The sequence below is a fragment of the Rattus norvegicus genome, chromosome 5, assembly GCF_021556685.1.
Source record: "Rattus norvegicus strain SHRSP/BbbUtx chromosome 5, alternate assembly SHRSP_T2T, whole genome shotgun sequence".
NCBI classification, from domain to species: domain Eukaryota; kingdom Metazoa; phylum Chordata; class Mammalia; order Rodentia; family Muridae; genus Rattus; species Rattus norvegicus.
The window spans coordinates 119,425,097-119,451,089 of NC_141538.1; the positions used below are offsets into that span (position 1 = coordinate 119,425,097).

At 41.3% G+C, this 25,993-nt stretch overlaps 2 protein-coding genes across 9 annotated transcripts in view; one reads left to right on the forward strand and one right to left on the reverse strand.

Moving 5' to 3' along the window:
• Positions 1-5,203: 5,203 nt before the first annotated feature.
• On the forward strand, positions 5,204-16,588 carry Usp1 (ubiquitin specific peptidase 1). The gene is given in 9 exon segments (NM_001015015.1): positions 5,204-5,584; positions 7,819-8,057; positions 9,080-9,200; positions 9,571-9,675; positions 10,401-10,561; positions 11,883-12,574; positions 13,134-13,304; positions 13,725-13,926; positions 15,121-16,588. Coding segments are annotated over 8 exon segments (2,355 nt in total). The 5' UTR covers positions 5,204-5,584; positions 7,819-7,887; the 3' UTR covers positions 15,854-16,588.
• Positions 16,589-17,024: 436 nt separating this feature from the next.
• Positions 17,025-25,993, reverse strand: part of Dock7 (dedicator of cytokinesis 7) — a 183,874-nt gene continuing 174,905 nt past the window's right edge. For 6 of the 8 annotated variants that reach the window (XM_087549058.1, XM_087549057.1, XM_087549054.1 and 3 more), the window contains 3 exons: positions 25,107-25,213; positions 20,265-20,432; positions 17,852-18,296 (listed from right to left, as the gene is read on the reverse strand). In XM_087549058.1, the coding sequence (XP_087405184.1) occupies positions 18,254-18,296; positions 20,265-20,432; positions 25,107-25,213 (318 nt within the window). In that variant the 3' untranslated portion in view covers positions 17,852-18,253. 8 annotated transcript variants of the gene reach the window in all.

Here is a 25,993-nt window from a genome sequence, read left to right on the forward strand (position 1 = left end):
CAGGTAGCTCTGTCTCTAGGCTTTGGGTATGCAGGGGTCCCACTCTGTCAACACTAGTTTATCATCCTTACCCCCTATGGTTTCTATCTGTATAGAACAAACCACCCTAGCTGGCTGATGGGTAATGGCTCCATTTACTTACTGACCTCTCTGTGCTTTCATGCGAATGGAAATCTGATGTTTCTGGTCCCTGGATGTCAATGTTAGTTTGGACTTTATATCTTCCACCCCTTGAAATATTCAACCATAGCCATTTCCTTAGGGTAAAGTTACCCAAGTAAATGGCCAAAGATCCCTTTTGTAAGGTTCTGCAAACTCAGAAGGTGGTATAGTAAGCTCGACCTGGGCTAAAGGAAGATTTCTGGTGGCTAAGTAAAAGCCAGCATTCCTAGAGAACGTGTGCAACTGGTTTACATCTACCAAAAGAAGTGATTTCCCTTATCTTTGGTACAAGGTACACATGCTATGGGTGGCACCTATACGCATAGCAAAGTACAAAGGAGCCTCCAGGCTCCTCGGTATCACTACTACCTGTTTTCGCACTTCAAAGTCCATGTCAGCATCCTGCCCTTATCACCGCCTCCTCTGCCCTAGACTCCCTCCTGCTCACAGGCTTCCTTCTCCTCAGCTATTCATTTGCCTTGCTCTTCTTGCTATGCTAGCACTCTTTCTGTCTCTGCGCTTCTCCTCTCACCATGCTTTCTCTATTCTCTATCCTTACTCTCCCTTCTCTCAGAGAGCTGGCCATAGTCAGTCTTCCTCTTTCACTGTTCTGGACTCTTCCAGACTCCTCTGGATGCTCTTTTCTATCTACAATAAAAACCTTCATCCTAACCATATCATAAACCATTCATGTCATCAGTTCATACACCTTTAAGAAAGAACTAGACTAGGGTGTTGGGATTTCTATTTCTGGGAATAAAAACCACCTCGACCAAAAGCAACTTGGGGAGGAAAATATTTCAGCTTACAGTTTATAGTCAGTTCATTATGAAAGGAAGTCAGGGCAGAAACCTTGTGGTGGGAACCTTGCGGCAGAAACTTTGAGGCAGAACCCATGGAGCAACACTATTTACTGGCTTGCTCCTCATGGCTTATTCAGCTTGCTTTGTTTGTTTGGGACAAGGTCTCACTACAGAGCCCTGGCTGGCTTGGAGACATTTCAATCAATGAATTCTAGGCGTACAAACAGGCTCAAGACTGTAAACTTGCAATCCATGATTTTCTGGATGACAGACTCCAGCATTGTGGCCTTCTGTGGTATACTTCCTAATGATTGATGTGGACCACTGTGGGTGGTGACGACGCTGGGCAGATGGTCCTGAGTTGTACAATAAAATATGCTGATCAAGCCAATGAACATTACTCCTCCCTGGCTTCTCATTCCGTTCCTGCCTCCAGGTTCCTGACTTCTTCGGTGATGGACCATTACCTGGAAGTGTGAGATGAATCCTCCCTAAGATGCCTTTAGTTGTTTTATCACAGCAACAAAAATTCTAAGACATAAATTGGTAATAGGAGTGGGGTATTGCTGTGGCAGCCCCTGTCATGTTTTGGGGAGGCTGTAGGCCGACTTTGGAACTTTGGTCTAGGAAAGCTGTTGAGTTCAGAACTCAGTTATTATTTCAAAGAGAATGTGGGAGGAGTGTAAGTGATGGAGGCCTGGCTTGTAAAGTTTTGGGGACTTTTTAGAGTCTCTTAAAGAACTTGGTGGGACCATTCAGTATTTTGAAGAATCCGTGGTTGTGGTCAGCTAGGGCTGAAGAATTAGCTGTGATTGAGGAGAGGCAGGCACCCATTGAGGCAAAATCTCTTGGGAAATGTTACCTTAGGATCAACACACAGAACCTGTGATGAGGAGGAGCCCAAGCCTGGCAGCCAAATTTGGTAATGTGTAAGAGTTTCTCAGCTTGCATTGATTTTGAAGGACATGGATAGAAGTCAGGAAAGGCCACTGATGAAGGTGCAGCCTCAAGAGCAGACCTCCAGGAGTGGAAGGGGTCATGGACAGCACATCTCCATAGCCACCACAGGGGCAAGTGAACTCCAACCAAATTCGCTTTTCAAAGATTCAAGATTCTTATTCCATTTCCTCCCCACTCCTGGGAAACCACTAGTTGTTTTTAGACACGGCTGAAAAAGGAGGGCAAAGAATGCTAATTGTCCTCTTTATTATTTTTCTAAGGGCATGTAGTCTCCCAGAATAAAATTATGATCTAAATATTGATACTGTAAACTGTACAGAAGACTAATTGCTGCAGATGGTCAGATCTCAAAGAAATGGAAAATTAGATTTGGTTAATCAGATGGAGTTTGATGGTATCTCTTACTCTGTTAGGACCAAAATGTGGCACTGTCGTGTGTTGCAGAGGACAACCTAAGACTGATTTATATTATAAACTCTAGCTTGTCTCCTGGCTCTGTCTTTCTTTGTCTCCTTAGGCAAGTCATGAAATAGGCAACTCGTCTTTTTAACAATTATTGTACGAAGGAACATGCAGGCGTATCCCATGGCACTTGTGTGGTCAGAGGACAGCTTTTGGAAATCAGATTTATCCTTCTACTGTGGGTTTCACAGTTGTTTGGCTTCATAGAAAGCACTTCTACCTACTGAACCATCGTGGCTGTTCTTCTCTTCCTCCTTTTTTGAGATCAAGACGGGCTGTGACTCATGATTCTCTCGACTAAGTCAAGTGCTAGCACGACAGGCACAACACCTATGTCTCAGTATGTGAAGGCACACCAGTCCGTTGAAGTTCTGGTAGTTCTCCTGCCCTGGCCTCCTTGGTGAGGGATTCTGGGTGTGCACCACTGTACCTGGTGTGACTCCTACCAACATAGCATTTCCACTGTCACCTTATTTCAAGTCACCATTCAGTCCTTGACTGTGAACCATCTCCTTAGTGGATCTTCTTGCTTGTGCCCTGAGGGAGGTCCAGTCTTTTCCATCACAAGGTGTGTTATAAGCACTGCTACCTCCTGGTTTGGAACTGGCACGTAGCCAGTTTAATCAGAGCTCTGAAAGGACAGAAGGGGTAATTGTGGGAAGGTACACAGGCAGGGAAGAGAGCCCCTTTGTCGGCCTCTAATAGCTGAGAATTCTAACCCATTTGCTGTAAGGCTTCCTACACAGTGATATTTGTACAAAGATATCTAATGCTAAAGTGACAGTGACCAGACAGAAGGCTGGAGACAGAGCTGAGTAGAGCCTTATTCCTTAGACATCACTGATAATCTTAAATGATCTGTTAGCTTTGTTATCCTGCCTCTTAGTATCTCTGGGTTATTCACCTGCTCTAACCCTGTCAGGAGCCTCCTAGAAACCATTGAACGATCTTATTTTAGGTTTCTCAGAAACCCTCTAAAAATAGAAACTTTGAAATAAATGACTATTGTTTAAAAAACAAAAAAAGCTGTGACTGTCCCTTGAGTTTGTACCCATACTTGAACAGGTCTCTCTGGGATTCTTAACCATGTTTCCATGTCTTCGCTTTCCTAATCCCTACATTAAAGTATCTTTAAACCCCAATTCTACTTCATAAACTGGCAAGTCTGAACATGAGTTTCCATAACTAGGCCATGGATCCCAGTTTGGACTGAGTGAAGGTCCCTTAATTGTTGATAGGAGCTCAGGCTGCTGGATGACCTGGGAGATGTGCCTCCTGCTTGTCCCCACAGACACCATTTCACTCCCATTCCTACCATCTTAGATTCCCTATTCTCCAAGCATCCAGTCCTCAAGCTCTCCCAACGTGCTATAAACACATGATGTGCATCTCTTCATCTCCCACAAATGGACCTTCCCTACCTCCCTTTAGAAGTGCACTTCCTGGAGCTGTTTGCTCAAATGTCAAGTCTTTCTACATTATCTTATCAAAACCACCGAACTGCAACCTTTCTTTAGTCTACCATTTAGACTATTTCAAATCACCAATTTAATTTTGGTCTCCTGTGGATTGTAAATCAGGGAGTACATTTCATTCACCTGTTATCCCTACCATCCTGAATACAATGCAACAGGGCACTAAACAGGGCAACACACACAGTGGACATTAAAAACAAAACAAGACCCCACTTGAACAGATTTGTACTGAGTTCTCATCAACTGCAGCACCGCACTGTGAGAGCATCTCACAAAAGATATAGCATACAGAACCAACCCCCCGAGCCAGGTGAAGCCGTGTGGCTGCCTGTGGGTCATTCGGTACCGGCTCGCGCCAGAACCCGTTGAAGCTCCAGTCGCGAGACCAGCCTGAGAACCAAAACCCTTGCGCAGCCTGCGGGAGAGGGTAGAAGGACCCGAGGCTCCGAGGCGTTCGGCTGTGCACTATTTAAGGCAGTGCTTATTCTTATCCGATAGCTTGGGACTGGATGGACCGTGGCTTCATCAGCAAACTGGACGCCCAGCAGGCGCCGAGCAGCTAGCAAGCCCGTCAGCCATTTTCCTAGCATCTTTGGCAACCCTTCCGGAGAGCGCACGCCAGGGGGAAAAAAAAAAAAAAGAAAGAAAGAGGCGGGCCTGCACAGGGGCCTCAGTCCAGAAGCCACACCCTGCAGAGTCGCCACCTCCCAATGCTAACAAAACGTAAAGCGGAACTCTTAACTGCCGGGCAGAGAAAGCGCGCACTGGAGCGCCAATGAGCTTGGAAAGAGCCGCTCCGGGACGCCGTATACCCACCCAAGATTGGCTGGGCTTCGCCCTTCTACTTTTTTTATTGGTCAGACTGTCTTCTTTGCCCGCTAATTGGCTTTTTGTATAGATACTTTTTGATTGGTTCTTCCTGGTGGAGCGGAGGAATGAGGTTTTGGAAATTGTTCATCCTGGATTGGTGCATTTGAGCACCTGAGGAAGGGGCCTGTCCTAGTCACTCCCTGTCCCATCTCCCGACCCGTAAGCTCCCTCCCCTTCAACTCGCGAGTACTAATGTTTAAAAAGAATTAAAAAAAAAAAAAAAAAAAAAAAAAAAAAAGAGGGCGTGAGCGAGCCTCTTGCGCGCCAGCCCGGCCCCCTGCGCAGCGCGCGCCTCTGCGAGGACCCGCGCGAGCTGCCCTTGTCGCTGCCTGCGCTGTTTAAACTGCAGAACCCGTTAGGCCCGGGAGGAACTACCGTTCCAGCTGGTTCCGGAGCCGAGCGTGCCGGGGGCGAGGGGCGGTCGCGCGGTGGCTCGCGCCTTTCGCGCCTCTGCAACGTGGAGAGGAGAACCGGCACTTTCCGTGGACGCCACCTCCAGCCGCGACGCTGGCGCGGGCGGGGGTTCACTCGCGGGGGTCCTGAGACTGAGGAAAACGCGCCAAGTTCCCCTCGGCAGCTGAGCGGGGACCCTGCGGCTCCGGAGCGCCGCCACCGCTGTGCGCCCGTAGCCTTCCCGGCCGGGCTGCGCCGGGGATGTAGTGGGGCCGCAGCGGGCAGGACCGAGCGGCGGCCCGGCTCCCGCTCTGCGGACGAATGGTCACTCCCCCGCGGGAGGCGCCCACCAGCGATCCCTCTCCCGGGACGGCGGCGGAGCTCACCTGTCGCGCCCGCACTCTGCCCGGCTGGTCTCCCCGGCGGCGGCGCCGCGGACTCGCTCAGGGCCATGACCGGGTAAGGAGGGTTCCGGGCCCGCGGTTGCCGGGCAGGTGCTGACGGTGGGGAGGGCCCCTCAGGCTCCGGCTTCGCTGCGTGGGACTGCCGGCGTGCGCGGCGACCCCCGGGGTGGCTCACCTGGGACCCAAGTGCCCCTCTGCCCACGCCTTTGGTTACGGGAGAGGCTGGCGGGGAGAAGAGATGTTTGTGATCGCAGTGTCCTGGGTCGGGGCTTGCGAAATTTTACCGCGCATTTTCTTGACTTACAGTTTCTCCAGAAGTGTGTACGGCGCCACGTGTCTTAACGCAGCGCCCAAGAGCTTGTTTTTATTGTTTCACGTTTTTCTTGAAAAAAGTAGTTGAATCCTATCATTGTACACAGAGTTGAAAAGTAATGGGACTGGGGATTCACAGTGTCATTTGGTTAAGAGGCTTACGGTCAAGTTCATTGTGCGAAGCTTGGTTTATAGTTCTGGAGAGGCTTTTTTGACCGAAAGCTCTTACTTAGAAGGGACGCGGAGAGCATAAGATTGGACACCTGGGAAAGTGTCGCGCTCTTGGTAACCATCAGTACTGGCTGGCTGTTTAGAGGAACCCAGAGGGGATGGCTGTCTGAGATGACGGCCCCGCTATTTCAGCTGGCTGATGACTTTTTTCTCTCTCTCATTGGCTCCCAGGAAGAGACCCTTCCGGAGTCATTAATGCTTGGCCAAGTCTGACAGTTTTGCGAAGACTGATTTGTCATTCTTAATGGGACACTTCATCAAGAACATTAAGGGGCCAGGAGACAAAATTTAAGTTTCAGACAAGATGGAAAAATTTGCCAGTTGTCCAGTTTTTCCCGAGTTGGTTCCCAAAAATGGTTTCACTGTGCACTGTACATGAGCTCCTAGAGCTAAATGTTTAGGGTAGAATTTGAGTGAATTTGTGTGTACTTCAACTTACTACTCGGGTACTTGCATTTGAAACATGTTCATATTTTTGGAATATTGGGATATTTTTCTTCTCGATGTCCCAAGTAAAAATAGATTTCTATAAAGTATCACATGTATTGCTATATCCCTCCCCCCTCTTCCATTTTAAAGTTTTACCTTGAAACGGGTAGACAATTCTTTTTCAGCACCTTGTAGTTACAAAGCTTAGAAACAATTGGAGCTGGGTGTGGTGGACAGCAGGACTTTTAACACCAGCACCGGGGGAAGCTGGCAGGTAAATCTCTGAGTTCCAGGCCAGCCAGGGTCACACAGGGAGACCCTGTCTCAAAACAAAACACAATTGGAAAAAAAAAAAAAATATATATATATATATATATATATATGTATATAGTAATTTTTAGCACACATGAGCTGGAGCAAGTTTCCCTGACTCTGTTCCAGCATCGTGTGTGCGGTGTATTCACAGTGACTCCAAGTGGCCCTGTAAAGACTCTGTAGTCTCTGCTTCTACTTTGGTTCCTCATTCATTCCTCATTTTTACCATTGTCCAGTCACCATTTTTGTATTTAAAAAACAGAACTTTTTTAAACCTATATTTTTAAAACCTTATTTGTGTTTATGGGTGTGCACAGGAAGTTCAGAGGCGTCCTTGAGAAGGTGAGTTCTTGGGATCTGGCTCAAGTTGTTAGGTTTAGCAGCAAGTGCCCTAACCCATTGGGCCATCTCACTGGCCCAGAGTTCTAGCTTCTTAAGTCTGTGATTTTTATGAATGGTTTTACTAAATGGGTATTTTGTGATACATCCCTTAATGCATGCAAATATACACACAACCACATACATGTATACACCCAGACTAAGGTAATAAGAATTTAGTAGCAATTTTAAAGAAAATTAGGCTGTGTGTGTGTACATGTATGTTCAATTTAAGCCAGTGGTTCTCCACCTGTGGGTTGAGGACCCCCAGGGGTATATCAAACAACCCTTTCACAGGGGGTTTCATATCAGATATCCAGCATATCAGATATTTACATTATGATTCATAATAGCAAAATTATAGTTATGAAGTAGCAACAATAATTTTATGACTGGGCATCACTACAACATGAGGAACTGTATTAAAGGGTCACGGCATCAGGAAGGTTGAAAGCCATTAATCTAAGTAATAAAGCCTAAGGGTCTATTATCAGGCATTAGGTTTTGAAATATGATGTCCTGACTTGTACCATTCTTTTGATAAACCTTTTCACAATTGCCAATCTTGTCACTTACATCTGATACCCCAAGACTAATGAAATCTTTTTTGTATGTGATTAACAGATTTAATTGGTGATTACAGCTTCCTTCAATAAGTTAATTCTCGTCAACTCCTTGCAATTTTGAAAGAAAATGCCTGGCGTCATACCTAGTGAAAGTAATGGGCTTTCAAGAGGCAGTCCATCCAAGAAGAACAGGCTGTCTTTGAAGTTTTTTCAGAAAAAGGAAACTAAAAGAGCCTTAGACTTCACTGATTCTCAAGAAGATGAAGAAAAAGCTTCTGAATATAGAGGATCTGAGATGTATGTATTTTATTTTAAATTATTTCTGTACTTTATTCTGAATCCATGAAAGAGCATTGCACTTGGGCTGATGATTCTGTGCTCACCTGACAGTTCACAGGTTTAAAGAAAGTGTACATGATTTGCATTTAGCCAGATGAGAATTAAAGTATATAATAGGAACTCAGTGGTGGTGGCTCCTGCCTTTCATCCCAGCACCTGGGAGACAGGCCCCAGCCTGGTCTACAGATTGAGTTCCAGGAGAGCCAGAGCTACACAGAGAAATCTTATCTTGGAAAAAAAGAATAAACCAAAAACAAAGTGTATAGTAGGAACAGGGTAAACACTGCTTGATATTTTTGCAGTGTAGTGTGTGTAAAACTTCCTGTTACACCCCAGAACTACTTCTATCTGCTAGAGATAGGACATTTGCCAATTTATTTTGAAATTAGATTTTAAAGATGATTTTTTTTAAATGCATGTAAATGCTTTAGTCATTAAGAAGAAAGGGAAGGAGGGAAGGAATGCACATGAAGTACAAGTGCATCCGGTCACAGGAGAGGATACAGAGCTAATTGTTTTTCTAGTCTAATCCCACATACCCCCTTTTTATGGTGTTTAAGTGCACAAAAATGTATTGATAGTAGATGTATAAAGCTCTAAGCGGAACTCCATGGCTTCAGAATGGCTGTCCTATAGGACTGGACAAGGGCTTGTTTGAGTGGCTACTTTAATCTAGCTGCATGATGTTTTTACTTGTGAATTCATTACAACAAAATGGTTTTTACATTAAAAGAGAATAAAAGTGAATATTCCAAATTGCCCTAGCTGGAGTCTGTGGTAGCTCTTTGTTCAGCAAATGGACAGTCTATTGGGTAACTAAAAGTGGATGTTGTCCCATGTGTGTTCACCAATAATTGTTCAGGGTTGGGTATATAGCTCAGTGGTCATCTGCCTATTGTAGAAATGTTAAGTTTAGGGAAGCAGTATTTCCACTTTAAGGTGCTACATCTTCATACTTTTTCTTCCCTCTATATTCACAGTGATCAAGTTGTTCCTGCTGCACAGTCCTCACCAGTAAGCTGTGAGAAGAGAGAAAACTTGTTACCGTTTGTGGGACTGAATAACCTTGGCAACACTTGTTATCTGAATAGTATTCTTCAGGTATTATGATGTAATGTTTAATGTTTTTGAAAGTTCTAGATTATTAAATGACTTTGTCCATACTTTGTTATAAACTGTAAATCAACCAGAATAGACCATGATAATACTCAAAGATTACTGGTACTATGTCAACTTAAAAACTTTCATTATTTTGTTAGTTTTTGTCCTGTTAATCTTAATCTGACTAATAATGTATAGGTTCAGAGCTAAGTGCTGCTGAGCGATCAATGGGTTACTACTGGTGAGGTAGAGGGTTTGAAGAGGGTCTTAGTGTCAGTTTTAGGTAATAACATTAAATGTGCCCTACAGAAGGCATTAGTGATTTTAGGTGTGTTGTTTGCACAGTACTAAAACAACATCCTTTCTGTAGGTGTTGTACTTTTGTCCTGGCTTCAAGGCTGGAGTGAAGCACTTATTTAATATTATTTCAAGGAAGAAAGAAGCTCTGAAGGATGACTCTATTCAGAAGGATAAGGTAAAAAGATGATGATTTAAGAAACAAAATCAGCTAGAGAGAGGCCACAGTGAAGCACACATTTAATCCCAGCACTTGGGAGGCAGCTAAGCCTGGTTTGTCTCCATAGTGATTTCTTGGCTAGATAGGACCACACATTGAAACCCTGTCTCGACAACTCCCACACCCCCACACACATGCAACAACAAATTAATGGGAGGGATTATGTTTAACTGTTAAATAAAAAAGTGATAGAGACTCAGGATTGTTCAGGACAATGGTGACAGATTATTTCTGTTAAGTTTTTCAGAACTGTATATTGTCCAGATTATTCATAGCCTGGTATAGTGTTTCATGCATTGCTAATTAGACTTGTCACTTGCCCCTCATAATCACAAGTGTCTCACTTGAGTACCAGGTTATTATCCACTCTATGGTAATTGACATTAATGGTTTTTGGAGACTGAATTTATGGTCTTACATATGCAAGTGAAACTACCACTGAGTCATACCCCCAGCCTTAATTGCAAGTAAATAAGTTAAAAGAAAACTGATTAGAAAATCACTGTCTATGTAGAAAGCAACTAAGAAAAAAACTGAAGGGAAAAAGTTGACTTGCATGATTAATAGAATTTTTGCTGTACTGAAATTTAATTTAGAAAAGCTATATTGTTCAGTGAGACCAAGAAGGAAAGAAGCACTTATTTAATGTTTATAAATTAAATTGTGGTTTTTTTTCTTGATAGGGAAGCTGCAAAGAAGATCCTTTGGCAAGTTATGAGCTTATATGCAGTTTACAGTCCTTAATAATCTCAGTTGAACAGCTTCAAGCTAGTTTTCTCTTAAATCCAGAAAAATATACAGATGAACTTGCGACACAGCCAAGGCGACTGCTTAACACCCTGAGGTATAGGCTCTAACACAGCTTTGCGATCCGTTATCTGTTTGCTCCTGTCTTCAGAAGGGAGGGATGTATGAACAGACAGGAGTAAAGGAAAAGACAGCTGAAGTTCAGCCACAGCCTTTTACACCCCAGGCTTTCAGAACTGGTTATTAAAATTAAAAATTAAAATCTAAATTAATTAGATTCATATTTATATTAGCCTATTTATATTCTATACTCATAGTCTTCCTAAATTTTCTGTCAAAAGACTTATGTTTGATTAGAATACTGGCCTATATGTAGATGATATGTAGTTTTACTTATATTCTATACGGCACTCTTTAAAAAAGAAAATACAGGTACATGGGCTTCGCACCAAATCAGTCTCTGGCGGTAAATACATATTAATGTATTTACTCATTTTTATGATACTGAGGCTTGAACTCCCAGACTTGTTAATGCTAGGGCTCCAAGTGTTTTTCTGAATAAACATGAGTGTAAGACACAAAAGAAATCAAAAGTTAAATTAGTTAAAGCCTACCACTGAGATTCTTTTCAAGTTATATAGGCTGGGGAAAATAACAACAAACCAGGGCTCCACAGGACAACCTAAAGGAAGTGAGTGTGATCTTGAAGGGGACTTGGGGAAGTTTGAAATGGTTACCACTTCAGTACCCCATAGACCAGGAATCCCTAAACACACATAGTCCTAAGGAATTTCAGATCACAGCTTGTAGATCTGTATACAAAATGTACCATGCATAAAGACTGCAGGTTCCAAATACTTGTATGTGCTTAAAAATACAAACACACACACAAACATGCACACACGCACACACACAGGAGCCCTTGTGAATGTGTGCATGCACACCCACATAAATAATATTGAATTTTTGTGAAGTCTTAAAAGAAAGTCTTTTAATTCAGTTTTTTAGTAGATGTAGACACATTTATTTACCTTTTATAAGAGACATTATAAAAAAGTGACCGAGAGCTGGTTTTCAGCCCTCATTTTGCATCTTAACTAGCTTTATGACCCTGTTAGCAAGTAATTTAACCTTGTGACATCTGTGAATAGTTTGTGGAAATAAACACTAACTGCTAGAGAAGAACACAGCAAGTTCTGGTGTGTAGTGAAACACTGCCAGCATTAGTTACAGTATGTAGAAGGGGTTACAAGAGGGTGTAACACCATAAATAATGGGGAATTTGTTTTTACTTTCAACTGTAAATTTAGGTAAGGTTTCAAATTAGTAGAATGCTTCTGGTTATTTAAAAATAGTTTTTTTCTTTGGTGTTACTAAACAAAACTAGAATTAACTAAAATGAGCCTTTTTATTCATAGGGAACTCAACCCTATGTATGAAGGCTATCTCCAGCACGATGCACAGGAAGTGCTACAGTGTATTCTGGGAAACATTCAAGAAACATGCCAACTCCTAAAAAAAGAAGAAATAAAAAACTTGACTGAATTTTCCAGCAAGGTTGAAGAAAAATCTCTTCAGAAAGAGGAGACAGGTGGGATTAGCAGCACAGAGACTGACAGTACGAGGAATCTGGACGACCTCAAAGAACAACTCCCAAAAGGGAACTGGAAAAGAAAGAGTGACGGAGAATCGGGGAACATGAAGAAAAAGGTTAAACTGTCCAGGGAATCCCAGCCATTGGAAGAAAACCAGAGACAAACCAGATCGAAAAGAAAAGCTACTGGAGACACACTAGAGGCTTCTCCTAAAATCATCCCCAAGTGTGTTTCTGAAAATGAGAGTGCAAAGCCCTCACAGAAGAAATCCAAAGTTAAAATAAATTGGTTAAAGCCGGCCACTAAGCAGCCCAGCATTCTTTCCAAGTTCTGTAGTCTTGGGAAAATAACAACCAACCAGCGCTCCAAAGGGCAACCTAAAGTAAACGAGGGTGACCTTGAGGAGGATTTGGAGAAGGATGGACGCGACAACACAGTTAATGGTAGTGGACCCGCATCTCCAGGAAGTAGCGTCACACCTGTGGACAGTAGTGAAGCTAAGTCCATAAACAAAGGTCAGTGCTGTTACCAGGTTGACTGGTGAGGGTGTTAGTTAGAGAAATAGACAGGATTTAAGATTTTTGTTTTGAGAAGGTGATTTTCCATTGGCTGTCACTGTAGTGTGTACAGCATTGCACTGAGTTTATGGACATTCATCATGCAGGGCAATATTTCTCATGGGAAAGCTGGGCTTTCTCTGCCTTTTATCTGTGCAGCATGACATGAAGTCAAGGGAAACTGAGTTCAGTGGACCTTAGACCTGAGGTATAACTGCTTTGCTTGGTTGTTCACACATGTATTAATCTATAGTTAATGTGGTTGATGGCTGTTCTAAAAGTTTTGTTTCCCTGGGGCAGTTTTATAAGGACATGTCTTTGGAAGCAAGTTAAAGACACAGCTAATTTTACTGTTCTAAAGATAGTAGTTCATATTTGAAAAAATCTTTGGTAGGAACTTTACATTTCACGTATAAAGCCCTGCTTACTAAGATATGGAAATATTCAATGGGAAATTGATGAATTGGGTTATACTGAAAAGCAGATCTGTATAAACATTTTGCCATTTTCATTTTAGGTGCAGAGCAGATTGGTTTTGAACTAGTAGAGAAATTGTTTCAAGGTCAGCTAGTACTGAGGACTCGTTGTTTGGAATGTGAAAGCTTAACAGAAAGAAGAGAAGACTTTCAGGATATTAGTGTCCCGGTACAAGAAGATGAACTTTCTAAAGTCGAGGAGAGCTCTGAGAGTAAGCAGATGGGGCGGACCTGTGCAGTCTGTTGGGTAGTTAGCATGGCCTTCCTGTTCTCTCAGTACCACTGTTAATTCTACTTATGAAATTGTAATGGAAAAATGAAATACTTCATTAACTGAAGTCATTTCAAATTACTACTTGAGCTACTACTGTTGTGTTCAATGTAAATCATAAAAAGTATAGAAATGTCCTGAGGAACCATGAGACTAGCAACTGGCTTGCGACTGGACTATTTGACTTTTGGTGTCTGTCTGTCTCTGTCTCTATGTGTGTGTGGTGTGTGTGTACTTTGGCTAATACTAAGTATTTAGATGTTGGGGATCAAATGACTATTTGAAACTGAACAATATTCAAACCTGGTTTAAGTGTTTAGTATCTGAAAGATATTTATGAGTGAACAATTCTGTTTTACAGTTTCTCCAGAGCCAAAAACAGAAATGAAGACCCTGAGATGGGCAATTTCACAGTTTGCTTCAGTGGAGAGAATTGTAGGAGAGGATAAATATTTCTGTGAAAATTGCCATCATTATACGGAAGCAGAGCGAAGTCTCTTGTTTGATAAAATGCCTGAAGTTATCACTATTCATCTGAAGTGCTTTGCTGCTAGTGGCTTGGAGTGAGTATTGTGAATAAACCGAGGGAGACAGTGGCTTTGTTTACAGTGCTGTGCCAAGTGAAGTCATTTGTGAGGACCAACTCTGCTCTTAGTAAGCAGGTTCTTTGGGCATAAATTCATAAAATGCTCTTTTGGGTCTGGTGATAGAGCTCAGTGTGCTTGTCTAGTGAAGATCAGGGTGTGGGTTTGAACTGTAGCACCAAGAAGACAGTACAGTTCCCCCATGTCTCCCCACATTCTGTAGCTCTAGTAGGCTTCTGCTTCAGAGGTGCTCACTCAAGTGGAGTAATCTTCTCTTTCTTTTATTTCCAAGACAGAAGTTTCTCTGTGTAGACCAGGCTGACCTTGAACTCAAAGATTCACTTGCCTCTGCCTCCTAAGTGCTGGAATTCCTTCCTTCCTTCCTTCTCTTAGATAGTGTTTCACTGTTGTAGACATAGGTGGCCTCCTGTCTCAGACTCAAGCTAGGATTACAGATGTGAGCCACCATGCCTGACGTTGGGGAATGGGGTGTGGAAAAGTAAGATTTTCAGTTTTAAGGAAAGTTAGCAACTCATCTCTGAAAACTGGGGAAATTTTAAGAGTTGAGAACTTACCCAGAAGCTCTTAAAAATAGATATAAAAATGGCTGTTTTGAATAATCTGTCTTTTCTGACGTGTATACTTAATAGTTTATTCACTTGTTTGAAATTACCAGGAGAGCCTCCTCATATTTCTCACACATTGTCATCAAAGTGATGTATGGTCTTTTCTTTAGACATTTTAATATATTATTTAGACCAAAAATAAAGTAGCGTATACAGGATTTTGGCTTCAAATGTTTGGTCTTTTAAAAATTCTAATTTCCTAGCGTACAAATCTAATAAAAGGATAAAGAAAATATACTTTCCACAGAAACACCCAAACATCAGTTAATTTTTTTTTTTTTTTTTAATTTAAAAAGAGTGCCTCACTAACCCTAGATGGCCTTGAACTCAAGAGATCACCTACCTCTGCCTCTCAAGTGCCAGGATAAAATGTGGTCACGGTTATACCTAAGTTCTAATATTTTTGGTATGCATTGTTCTCAAAATTGAAGTCTTACTCTGCTTTTGTTCATAACTGAACATTAACGACTTAGTACTTGGCTTCACACTGTGTGTAGACATTTATATTTCAAACAGAATTACAGGAAACCTTTTTTTCCTTCCAAAGGTTTGATTGTTATGGTGGTGGACTTTCCAAGATCAACACTCCTTTATTGACACCTCTTAAACTGTCACTAGAAGAATGGAGCACAAAGCCGACTAATGACAGCTATGGATTATTTGCTGTTGTGATGCACAGTGGCATTACTATTAGTAGTGGGCACTATACTGCATCTGTTAAAGTCACTGACCTTAACAGTCTAGAACTAGATAAGGGCAATTTTGTGGTTGACCAGATGTGTGAGATAGGTAAGCCAGAGCCACTGAATGAGGAGGAAGCAAGGGGGACGGCTGAAAATTATGACGACGAAGTATCAATTAGAGTTGGTGGTAATGCCCAGCCAAGTAAAGTTTTGAACAAAAAAAATGTAGAAGGTATTGGACTTCTTGGAGGACAGAAGAGCAAAGCAGATTATGAGCTGTGCAGCAAAGCATCTAATCCTGAGAAAGTTGTCGGGACACCATTCACTGACAGTAGAAATTCTGAAACTAATGATACTAACGGGACCCAGGAATCTGACAGGAGCAAGGAGTCCAGTGACCAAACAGGCATTAACGTGAGTGGACTGGAGAACAAAATTTCCTATGTAGTGCAAAGCTTAAAGGAGTACGAGGGGAAGTGGTTGCTCTTTGATGACTCTGAAGTAAAAGTTACAGAAGAGAAAGACTTTCTGAATTCTCTTTCCCCTTCTACATCTCCTACATCTACTCCCTACTTGCTATTTTATAAAAAACTATAGTGAGTGTATTTTCCTTGTAAATATTAAACAGCCCTGGACAGACGTTGGTAAAGTTGATAACATCTAAGAGTCTTTAGTTATCTTTTGAAGCTATTGGATATTATTGGTCTCTCTAGGCTTTTATATAAATAGTGAGATTTTAAATACTGAAAACCATGTTAATTTTTAGAATCATATTCCTTAGTAGAGACTAGTGATGGATAAGCTGGGAACAAACTTGTGTAGATACTAAATGATCCAAAATGGAAGCTTGAAACAGTTCACACTTTTGGATTTACATGATCTTTTGTTTGCTTTTTAAAATAAAGTGCTTGTATTTGTATTCTCCATATTTTGGAGTAATTATCTATCTACTTGATGTTTATAGGTCTGGCTTTTCACCCAAGAAACAATCTCATTCAGTACATACATTTAGCTTTATAATCGTCATGAAACCAAATCTTTGGGCTGTATCAGAGGCACAACGTCTAGAATATGTATAGTCACAATGGTGTATATTTTGTGCCTTGAATAACTTTGGAAAGTGTCTCAGAAAACCTGGCCATCCCCTCTACCTTCATAAGAATTTTATATGTATTTATGAGGATGACTACTCTAGTCAGTCTTTTTGGCATGACTAATTGGTATCTCTTCATACTCATTCTGCATGATCTGTACATAGTACATCAACTTAGAGGTGTGACCTTTAACTTTTTTTAAAAAACTGTGAGGTCAATAAAAATTTAAACTGTTTAACAACCATGTATACAAATGTGTGATTTTTTTTTAAGTGTATTTTTATCAAAGTGCAGTTCTTAATGTGTGTGTACAAGAGAGTAATCAAGCATAAATTACCTTTAATACTCAGCAATGGAGCAGAGATGAAAATCATCCTTACTTAGTTTTAGGCCATTTGTTTTAGGACTTATAAAGGACACTCACCTGAATGCATGGTACTGGAGGAACGTTCCATTTCGGTGGGAAGATTGCTTATAACATTATCCTCACGGATGGTGCAGTGGGAATTAGATGCGTCTTTGTGCCTTCCCTTTAGAATCATTGATAGAACTTTTTAAAAATAATCATTCTGTGCTATCAGAGCTAAAGAGATTCTTGAGGCAAGAAAGGTTGTGTTTGAAGAAAACATTGTCAGGAAGTATAACAAAATGGAGTGAGAAATCTCTATTGCGACTCATGAGAAAATAACCTGTATTTCATGACTAAATCACACATCACTCTTAAAAGGCCTTCATACTATCACCGAGATGTCAAACAGTTCAGGTAACCACATGAGAAGTGACAGGTGTTTTCTCCCTAATGGTTACCTCCTTTGCCACCCCATATCCCCCAGAGGGTTGAAAGAACGCCAATTCAAGCAATTAGAGGTCAGAAGTGACCAGTATCATTGTTGCTGTTCTGTAAGCCACAGTATCACAAAAAAGTTGCAAACATTTCAGAGACCATGGATATTTATATGGGGAAATTGTTCCAGGAGTGGAAGACATTCATTTTTTTTTTCTGTGTACCTTTTTCATATTGAAGTTAATTATTTGATGATAGCAACTAATTTATGTCATTTGTAAAACCATGTGACTTCTCATTTAATTACTAGATTAAAATCAATGAACCCCAGCTTGGTGTTATCTTTAGTGATATCAAGAAGCCTTAAAGCAAATTTCTAGTTAATGGTTCAGTCAGTAAACGCTTGATAAGATTAATTTGAGGCACAGAAATCAGTTCAAACTGTTGGTTCATGAAGTTATACTAATAAAGTAACTCATAAAGATCAAAGTGTTGTCACTAGCATGTGCTGGTATTAGATTTCTGCTATCTAACCACTTACAGGAACGTTTTATTAAATACTGTTTTTGGCAATTCGTAACAGGTCTTGTTGTGGTAGGTTATCTGCACCATTGCCTAATTTGGGGCTGTTTGATGCCAGTTTAGAACCAGTTTTTGAACAATTTGTTTTTTTTTTTCCTGTTGTTTATAAAGAAATTAAAATCCCACTCGTTAAAATTAGTGTAAACATTCACATATTTAATAGTACCTTTAAAATAAGCATTACTACATTTAAAATGGTTCAAAAATGAATGAATCTATAAATGGTAATATAAATTAAAAAATAAGAACTTAAAAGTAAATAAATTTAACATTAGCTATGGTATAAATAATTGTAAATGTGTACTGTACCTTTGAATCATTAAAACTTTTTGTTTCTAAGATGACACCATGTTACCAGAAGGTTAGAAACCACAGCCACAAGCCTCACATGTAATGGCCTGCATCTGGGAGCACATTCTTGGAGTAAATCAATGCTATTGCTTCCAGAATGACATCCAAGTCCTACTTTTCAATAGATCTTGCACTCGGTGTTGAATACATGGCTCTTTGCAGATGAATAGAACACATCTGTGTATGTTAGAGCTCCATTTTCCGAAGGCTCATTCGGCTGAAGGAATCCCTGAGGGAGAGAAGATAATCCAGTCAAGAACAGCTTGGGGAAATCCCTGAGGAAAAGAAGATAATATAGTCAAGAACAGCTTGGGGCTTTGCAGAAAACCTTTTAGGGTTTGTTTTGTGTTCCCTGCCTTCTTACATACGTTGTCATATTCTGGCTTCAGATTTATCTATAGATTAGAGGTATGTGATAGCAGCCACTTTACCAGGTCAATGATTATTTGTTCTTTAACTGCCATGGGAGAGATCTCGAGTATTCAAGATTACTATGGTAAGAAACAAGTATTTGTCTAATCATAAATTTGGACTCAAACAAGTGGTTCTCAAACTGCAAAATATTTTATGTGGGATTACATATTGCAATTTACCATATTTGAAATTAGCTGAACATTTTTTAAGTTATTTTACAAAGTAATTGTTATATTTTATTACATATAACTTGCAGTGCCACTCACCCACCTTTAAACTCAGCACTCAGGAGACAGAGAAGTGGATCTCTGAGTGAGTGAGGCCAGCCAGGGCCAAAACAAAATGTAGAAACATTCCAGAAGAGTAGCACTCATCTGTAATGTCTAGCTTAATAATAGAAGGCCTCAGTTCTCCAATCTGCTTCTACAGCCAATCACTTACAAAAGCATCCAATCTTTGTAAAAGTCCATTCTACACATATTAAGCCAGGAAGATGGGCAAAGTCAAGGTCCCAGATCACATTTTGACAATCAAAATCCTAAGAAAATTTTATCTCCTAAGTTCTATAGACTTAAGGATTTTATTCGTGAAATATTTTTATAGATTTTTCTTCATGAACTGGTTTCTTGCATTTTCATCCCCTCCACCTGCTGGGGCTGATGATGGAGTCAGGTGCATGTAGCTAGAGATTTTGAAAAGACTGAAGGGAAAATGGGAAGTTGTTTACTTCCCTACTAGGAACTCTAAAAGGAACTCCCTCATAGGTGTTGGGTAAGAGAAGGATGTATTTTACCACAAGGAATAATGTTCTTTGTACTTCCCCAGTTCCTGTAGCTTGTGGGGGAGACAGATCTCCCTGGAGGCTGTGACATAGAGCAGGCTCTTGGCCCATTTCTCCTTTTTTTAAGGCAGTATTTGTCTAAGTGGCCCAGACTCCTTGAACTCACAACCCTGCTTTGGCCTCTAATGCTGGGAAGACAGGGTGTACAGTTGAAGGTTTTTGGAATGAATGTGTGAATTTGTCTCAGACATCTACAAGTATAAAATTAGTAGGCCATTAAGCAGCAAAGGCTAAGTTTCTGCTGTTGACAGCACAGTTTCTTTTTTCAATCCATATTCAAACAACGGCTTCTCAAATGTTAATTTATCATACAACTTAATTGACTTATTAGTTTATCATTTCAAAGAAAGGGGTGAGAAAACACCAGCCACAATAATCCAACGGGTAGATAGAGCTTGGCTTCCAGGGCTCAGGTACTTCAGAATGGGTGCCAGGCTCCACCAGGGGCTCTTTACATCTGCAGTGGCAGCTTCACAGCCTCCTGGGCGTACCTGTACCACACCCGAGGCACGACTGCTTACATGTGGCTTGGGTTCACTTGTAGAAAACTCCTTTCCGACTTGTGAAAAAGAAAAAATGACTGCAGCTCTCCGGATAGTCAGTCAGGGCACCTGTTCTCTGCGCAGCTCTAGGTGACACAGACTACTGATGACTCTGGGGCAAACATTCTAGTGAATGCTCTCACCAGGGTGCCAGAAGCTGGGACAGGACTTTGAATGGAAGAGTTTACGAGAGCTTTATGAAGCCAGACTTAGTACTGTTCCCATTAGCCTGCCCTGCACAGAAAAGGCTGACCTTCACACTGAATAGGGTTAAGTGGCAAAAGCATAGACAAGTTGGATTTGTTAGGGGATGCAATACCTGAAATTTTATAGCAAAAAGCTGTGAAACAAAAGCAGTTTTTCTAAAAAGCTCTGTGGAAGAAAGGAACACTTAGTGTACCTGTGGCAAGTGACAGGCAACACAGCCTTGTACAGCTGAGGAATTTTTCTGTTTATCAGTGGCTGCAGAGCCTCTTTAAGGCGATGGTAATTTCTCTCCAGTTCTCTTTGATACTCCTTTTGATCTGGCCCAATTAAGCTCTTATTTTTTCTTAAGGCATCCTCACACCTAGGGGGTGAGAAAATACATGTTTAGACATTTCTCCTCCCTTAGAAATTTGTAATCCTAAACACACCCTACCCATAAACACCCCAACATACATACCACACACTCACACACACACTCATACACTCTACACACACACTCACACACACACTCACACACACCACACACACATACACACACACTCACACAGACACACCACACACACACTCACACACACCACACACACACACACACACACACACACACACACACCATTCAGTTGATGGCAGATGATTGTCTTGATTGTCTTGTTTTAGGTCTACTGTGCTGTTACAGTTTAGGTGTAATATGTCCTCACAGACTTCATATGTCGAAGGCTCTGTGCCCAGCTCATGGGACTGAGAGGTGCCTGGATCACGAGGTGCTAACTTCACCAGTGGGTCATTAGTGGGTGGCCTAGACATTGAAGTAGGTCAGTAGTGGTATGCCTCTGACACAGTTGTGTCTGTGGCCAGTTGCTCTCTGCTTCCTGTCTGTGATGCAACAGGCATCTGAGTGTCTTTTAAAATCTCATAAACACTTCCTGTTACTCATTAAGTTGAAAGCATATTTTATTAATGTGTAGCGCAGGCTGGCCTAGAACTTGTGATTCCTCTACCTCTGCTTTCTAAGTACTGGGAAGTGTGTGTTACTATTTGTCTTTCACAGTGCTGGGAGATCAAATCCAGGCAAGGACAGTATCACTGAGTAGCTCCTGAACTGTCAGTGCTGACTCTGAAGCCACCCCTCATCCCAACCCTACTGTTTCTAGATCAGAGACTCTTTAGGATTTTTGTCACTCATCTGTGTAATGATGGCATCATCGTTTTTCCCCCATGTTGAAATAAAAGGTTTGGTTTAATAAATAGGTAAGGACGTTTTAAAAGGTTTGCACCTATACAGGCTTGGGGTGGTGCACATGCCCATAATCCTACCAGCTGAGAGGCTGAAGCAGAACAGCAAGTTCAAGGCTTGCATGGCTGCCTCAACACAGCAAAGCCACATGTACATATGTATAGCTAAACATCCCTGCTTGTGCACACAGCTCAAATGGTGCTTGGAGAAGTGCACAGCTTTAAATGCTTATACTAGAAACGGCCACCAAGCTTGACCATCTGATCCCAGAGACCCACGTGGCAGAGAGAGAACTGACTCCTACACACGCAGACACAGACCACTTAGATGTGCGCACACACACACACACACACACACACACACACACACAAACAAAGTAATCTTAAAAACCAAAAAAGTGTTAGTACTGGAAAGCAATTTGAAAGAAGTCATATTCTGAGCTTATATATTTTGGGGAAGTGTGCGATCGCCTACGTGTAGATGAGCACGTGAACCCGGAGCTCTATGCTAAGGTGCACATGTGCTGCACATGTGGCATTCAGTTCAGACATCTTCCACGTACATGTTTATAAGTGAGTGCTTGCAGTAGCAACACAACCAGGAGTCTCCAAATATAACAGAAAGCAGCAGCAGAGAAAAGAAGTGCATATTCATACAATGGAGCACAAGGACATTAGCTAGAGCAACACATAAACATAATCGCTGGCACAGCAGCTGACAGAAACAGTACATTCTAGAACAATGTAAAAAACACATCACTCAGAGATTCAGTGATTCCTGATAAAACTGTAAAAACAAAACGAACGAGAAAAACAGAAACTCAGGACACTGCTTGCTTCTGGGAGGAAAGCAGGAGCAGGGCATTAGAGTATGGGAATTATTATTTTAAGTCAATATTTAATGTGTTTAAGTTTTAAAAGACAAAACCTCAGGCTAAAAGTAAGTACACAGAAAGTATTATTTTTGGAAATTAAAAACAAACTGAACTGTCACTCAAAAGTGATGAACAGAAGACACCCTATTTATGTGTTATACAACAAAGCAGGGCACAGACACAGAAGCATCTGCATTTTTTGGCATTAGTAATAGTGGAGACATTTTGGGGTGTAAAGTATATAAAATACAAATGTTTATGTATTTTGACTCAGTGATTTCATGATGGAAATTTTAACTCAACAAAAGAAAGAAGACCCACTGTGGCATAAATTATACCATATTTAAAATCAAACAGAAAAACAGAATTCAGAATACCAAAGCAGTCAAGCCGATTAAATAATATCACCATTTACATAATTGTTCTAATTTTAACTGAAATAAGGGCTCTGCCCTTCTAGAGGTCCTGAGTTCAAATCCCAGCAACCACATGGTGGTTCACAACCATCTGTAATAGGGATCTTATATCTTCTTCTGGTATGTCTGGAGACAGCCACAGTGTACTCATAAAGTAAAAAAATAATTTAAAGAATGTTGTCTTAAAATTCAAGATTATATGTAAACTGTGAACTATGGTGGTATGTGTGTGTTGAAAAAACACAGCTAATATAGAAAAATAAACATGGAATATTAACTATTTTTTTCTTTCCTCCCACTCCCCCACTTGCTTTTTCATTCTTTGAAACAAGGGTTCACTCTGAAGCCCAATTGGGCTGGATCTCACTGCATAACTCAGGCTGACCTTAAACTCACAGCAATCCTCCTGTTTCAGGGATGTGGTAGCACACCAGCTATGCAACTTTCTCTGTAAGGTTCATATTATGAAGCATTTAAACACTTTTGGACCCCTTTTTATAATTGTCCTGGCGGTAACACTTAATTCTTGTTGACTACAAGAATTCACTCCTCTGCCAGCCCCAATTAAATGTTGTTATATATGATTGAGATATATATAAAAGAATTCACTCCTCTGAACAAAGTCTGTTTGGGCCTAGCATACAGCCCAGTAGTCCTGTGCATGCCTTGTTGGTGTGAAATCGAAAAGAAACAGAAAAGGGAAAAATCATATTAGAAAAGACAACTGTTTACAATCGCAGTCACAGTAAAATATTGCAAACAGCAGGTAGAAAGTTACCTGATTATCTACTATTAAATATCTGGGGCACAAAAGGAACTAAATTATAAAAGTCCAACAATGCAACAAGATACAGATATTGATCTCAAAAGTTATGCAAATGGACAATATACGAAAAAGTCAACAGTAGAAAAATGCAAATAAAAACCTCCTCTTCCTAGTTAGAATGGCTCTTACAGAGACTCCGAGTAGCACATGATGGTCAGATTCGGGAAAGGGCAGCCCCTGCTCCAGACAGCAAACCATGTAGCTCCTCACGAGCACTGGGCAGGCCCTGGGTTTGGCTCCCAGCACACACGTGGTGGCTCACAACCATATTAACTCCAGTGCTGGAACTCCTTTTGTCTGGCCTCTGACGGCACCAGGGACATACATGACACACCTGTACACACACAGGCAAAATACTCATACACATAAAAGAAAGCTTAAAAAACCAAAACCAAAGTAGAACTACCAAATGGCACAGCCAGGAATATACACAAAGGAAACAAAGTCGGTCTGTTAGGTCAAAGAGACATTTACATTCCCACCCCATCCTGGTCACTGCACCATGATTCACTTCAGCCAGGAGCGGAAACAACTACACCACCTATCAAATGATGAATGGGGTTAACGAGTGGGCAGGAGATGAGAGAGGGTGGAGGGTGAGGTGACTCTGAATATACTACATAAATATATGAAACAGCAAAGAACAGATTTAAAAATACGGGGGGGGGGAGGGGGAGATGGTTTATTTGGGGATAGGGATGAGGTGGCTTGGTTGGTAAAGTGTTTGCTGCCCAAGCATGATAACCTAACCCCAAATCCCCTAGCACACATATAAACAAACAACAAAACAAGAAAAATGAACCAGGTGGGTTTTATGAACACGTTAATCTCAGTGGTGGATGGGTGGGTGGGTGGAAAGGAGGCAGGAGACAAGAAGGTCCCTGGGGCTCACTAGCCAGCCAATCTAGTTTGCTTAGGCAGAGACTCTTTCAAAATATAAGATAGCAAGAGGAATGAGGGGGGTATTACAATGCTGGCTCTTGGCATCCAGATTGGGGGGGGGCTTACAGTTCCAGATATTATAGTGATAACTGCCTTCCTCCTGTGAGTCCAGTGTTTTAGTATACCCTCCCCCAAAGAGTTCCACAACAGCTGTTACAGTTTATGGCTGGAGGAATTCAATACAGCCTGTGTTTGCACTGCGGGAGACCCTGTGCGCTTTATACAACAAACTCCTTCCCTTGCTGACACTACTTTGTATCTTTCAAATGCAACAAATCACAGAATCACAAGTTACGAACCGAGTCCTCTGAGTCTTCCTAATAATTCACCAAGAGCTTAGATACCTAGGTGTTATTTAACCTGGTCTATAAGCCTCTCTGAGCGGGAGATTACATTATCTGTCATTTGCTGTGAAGATCTCAAAGACTAAGAGACTGGACAGGGACATACACACACTGATGAGGTTAGGATTTCAACATTTTCTGCTTCAGTTTTCTAAGGGAGGGAAAATGGTGCTTCACACTGAAGAATAATACTAATTTTATGGCAATAAATAGCAGCTTTCAAGGTTGGGGTATGGAAAGGTGCAGGTCCATGCTAGTCAAGATCAGTGAATGCCAGAGATTGCTTCACATGGTGAACCAATTCCTATTTTCTGTTTCCAATAATTCCTTGTGGCTCTCATCACAAACTGTGGTACTGGTCACTCTTAATTTGAAGCTCTTTTTGAAAGAAGCCTCGAGTACCTTTTAGTAAAGTCCTTGAAGCAAAGGCGCAGCTTGTTGTGATGTCTGAAGAGCTTTGGGTCCCCAGGTATCTCAGACAGGAAGACCTGGGCGACCTCGAGAGGTCCCTGAAAGATAAAAGGAGACAATGCAGTGTTCTTGTTCTTTAGAGTCATGGAGTTTACCCACAGGACCACAGCAATGACAGGGCTGCATTTCCATTGAACACATGCATGTCTCTTAGGACTCTTCAGAGACAGCCTGATCCAAATACTCCATTCTTATCTACATTCTTGCCTACTACAGTCAGATTCATTTCATAGTGGATCACCCTTCAAAGAACTGAGTGGGCCTTGAGGACGGACTACTGACTTCATCAATGCACTTTGCCTTGTATTATTTTTTTTTAATGATTCTTGACACATAAGTTTTAATGCATCTCCAACCCACTTGATTTTACAAAAGCAACTTCTCTCAGCATTGTAAAAGTCATTCCTGATGCAGTAAACAAGAGTCTTTTAAACTATTTGACGGGCAGAAATAAACATCATATATGCCAGGAACACAAAGGTCTCATTTCAGTTATATCCTGCAGCATTTCTTGGTTCTACTCTTTAATCCAAAAAGTAGTTAAGATACATTATGTAAAACCTGACTGACAGTCTTCTTGATGCTCTTAACTGGGAGTATTCTTTAAGACTGGGGCCATGCGTAAAATCATGAGAAAGGCTCTCTCAGCAAACCAACTAAAGGAGATGTTATGATAACTTCCAATATGTATGAAAAACCACTAGTGCTATATTATGTGAGAGTATTATGACAATCTTCCAAATGATTCCGCATCATTTATTCCATAGAGCTCATTGTGAAGAAGCTCTGGAGAAGGAAACATCATCGAGGATCTAAGA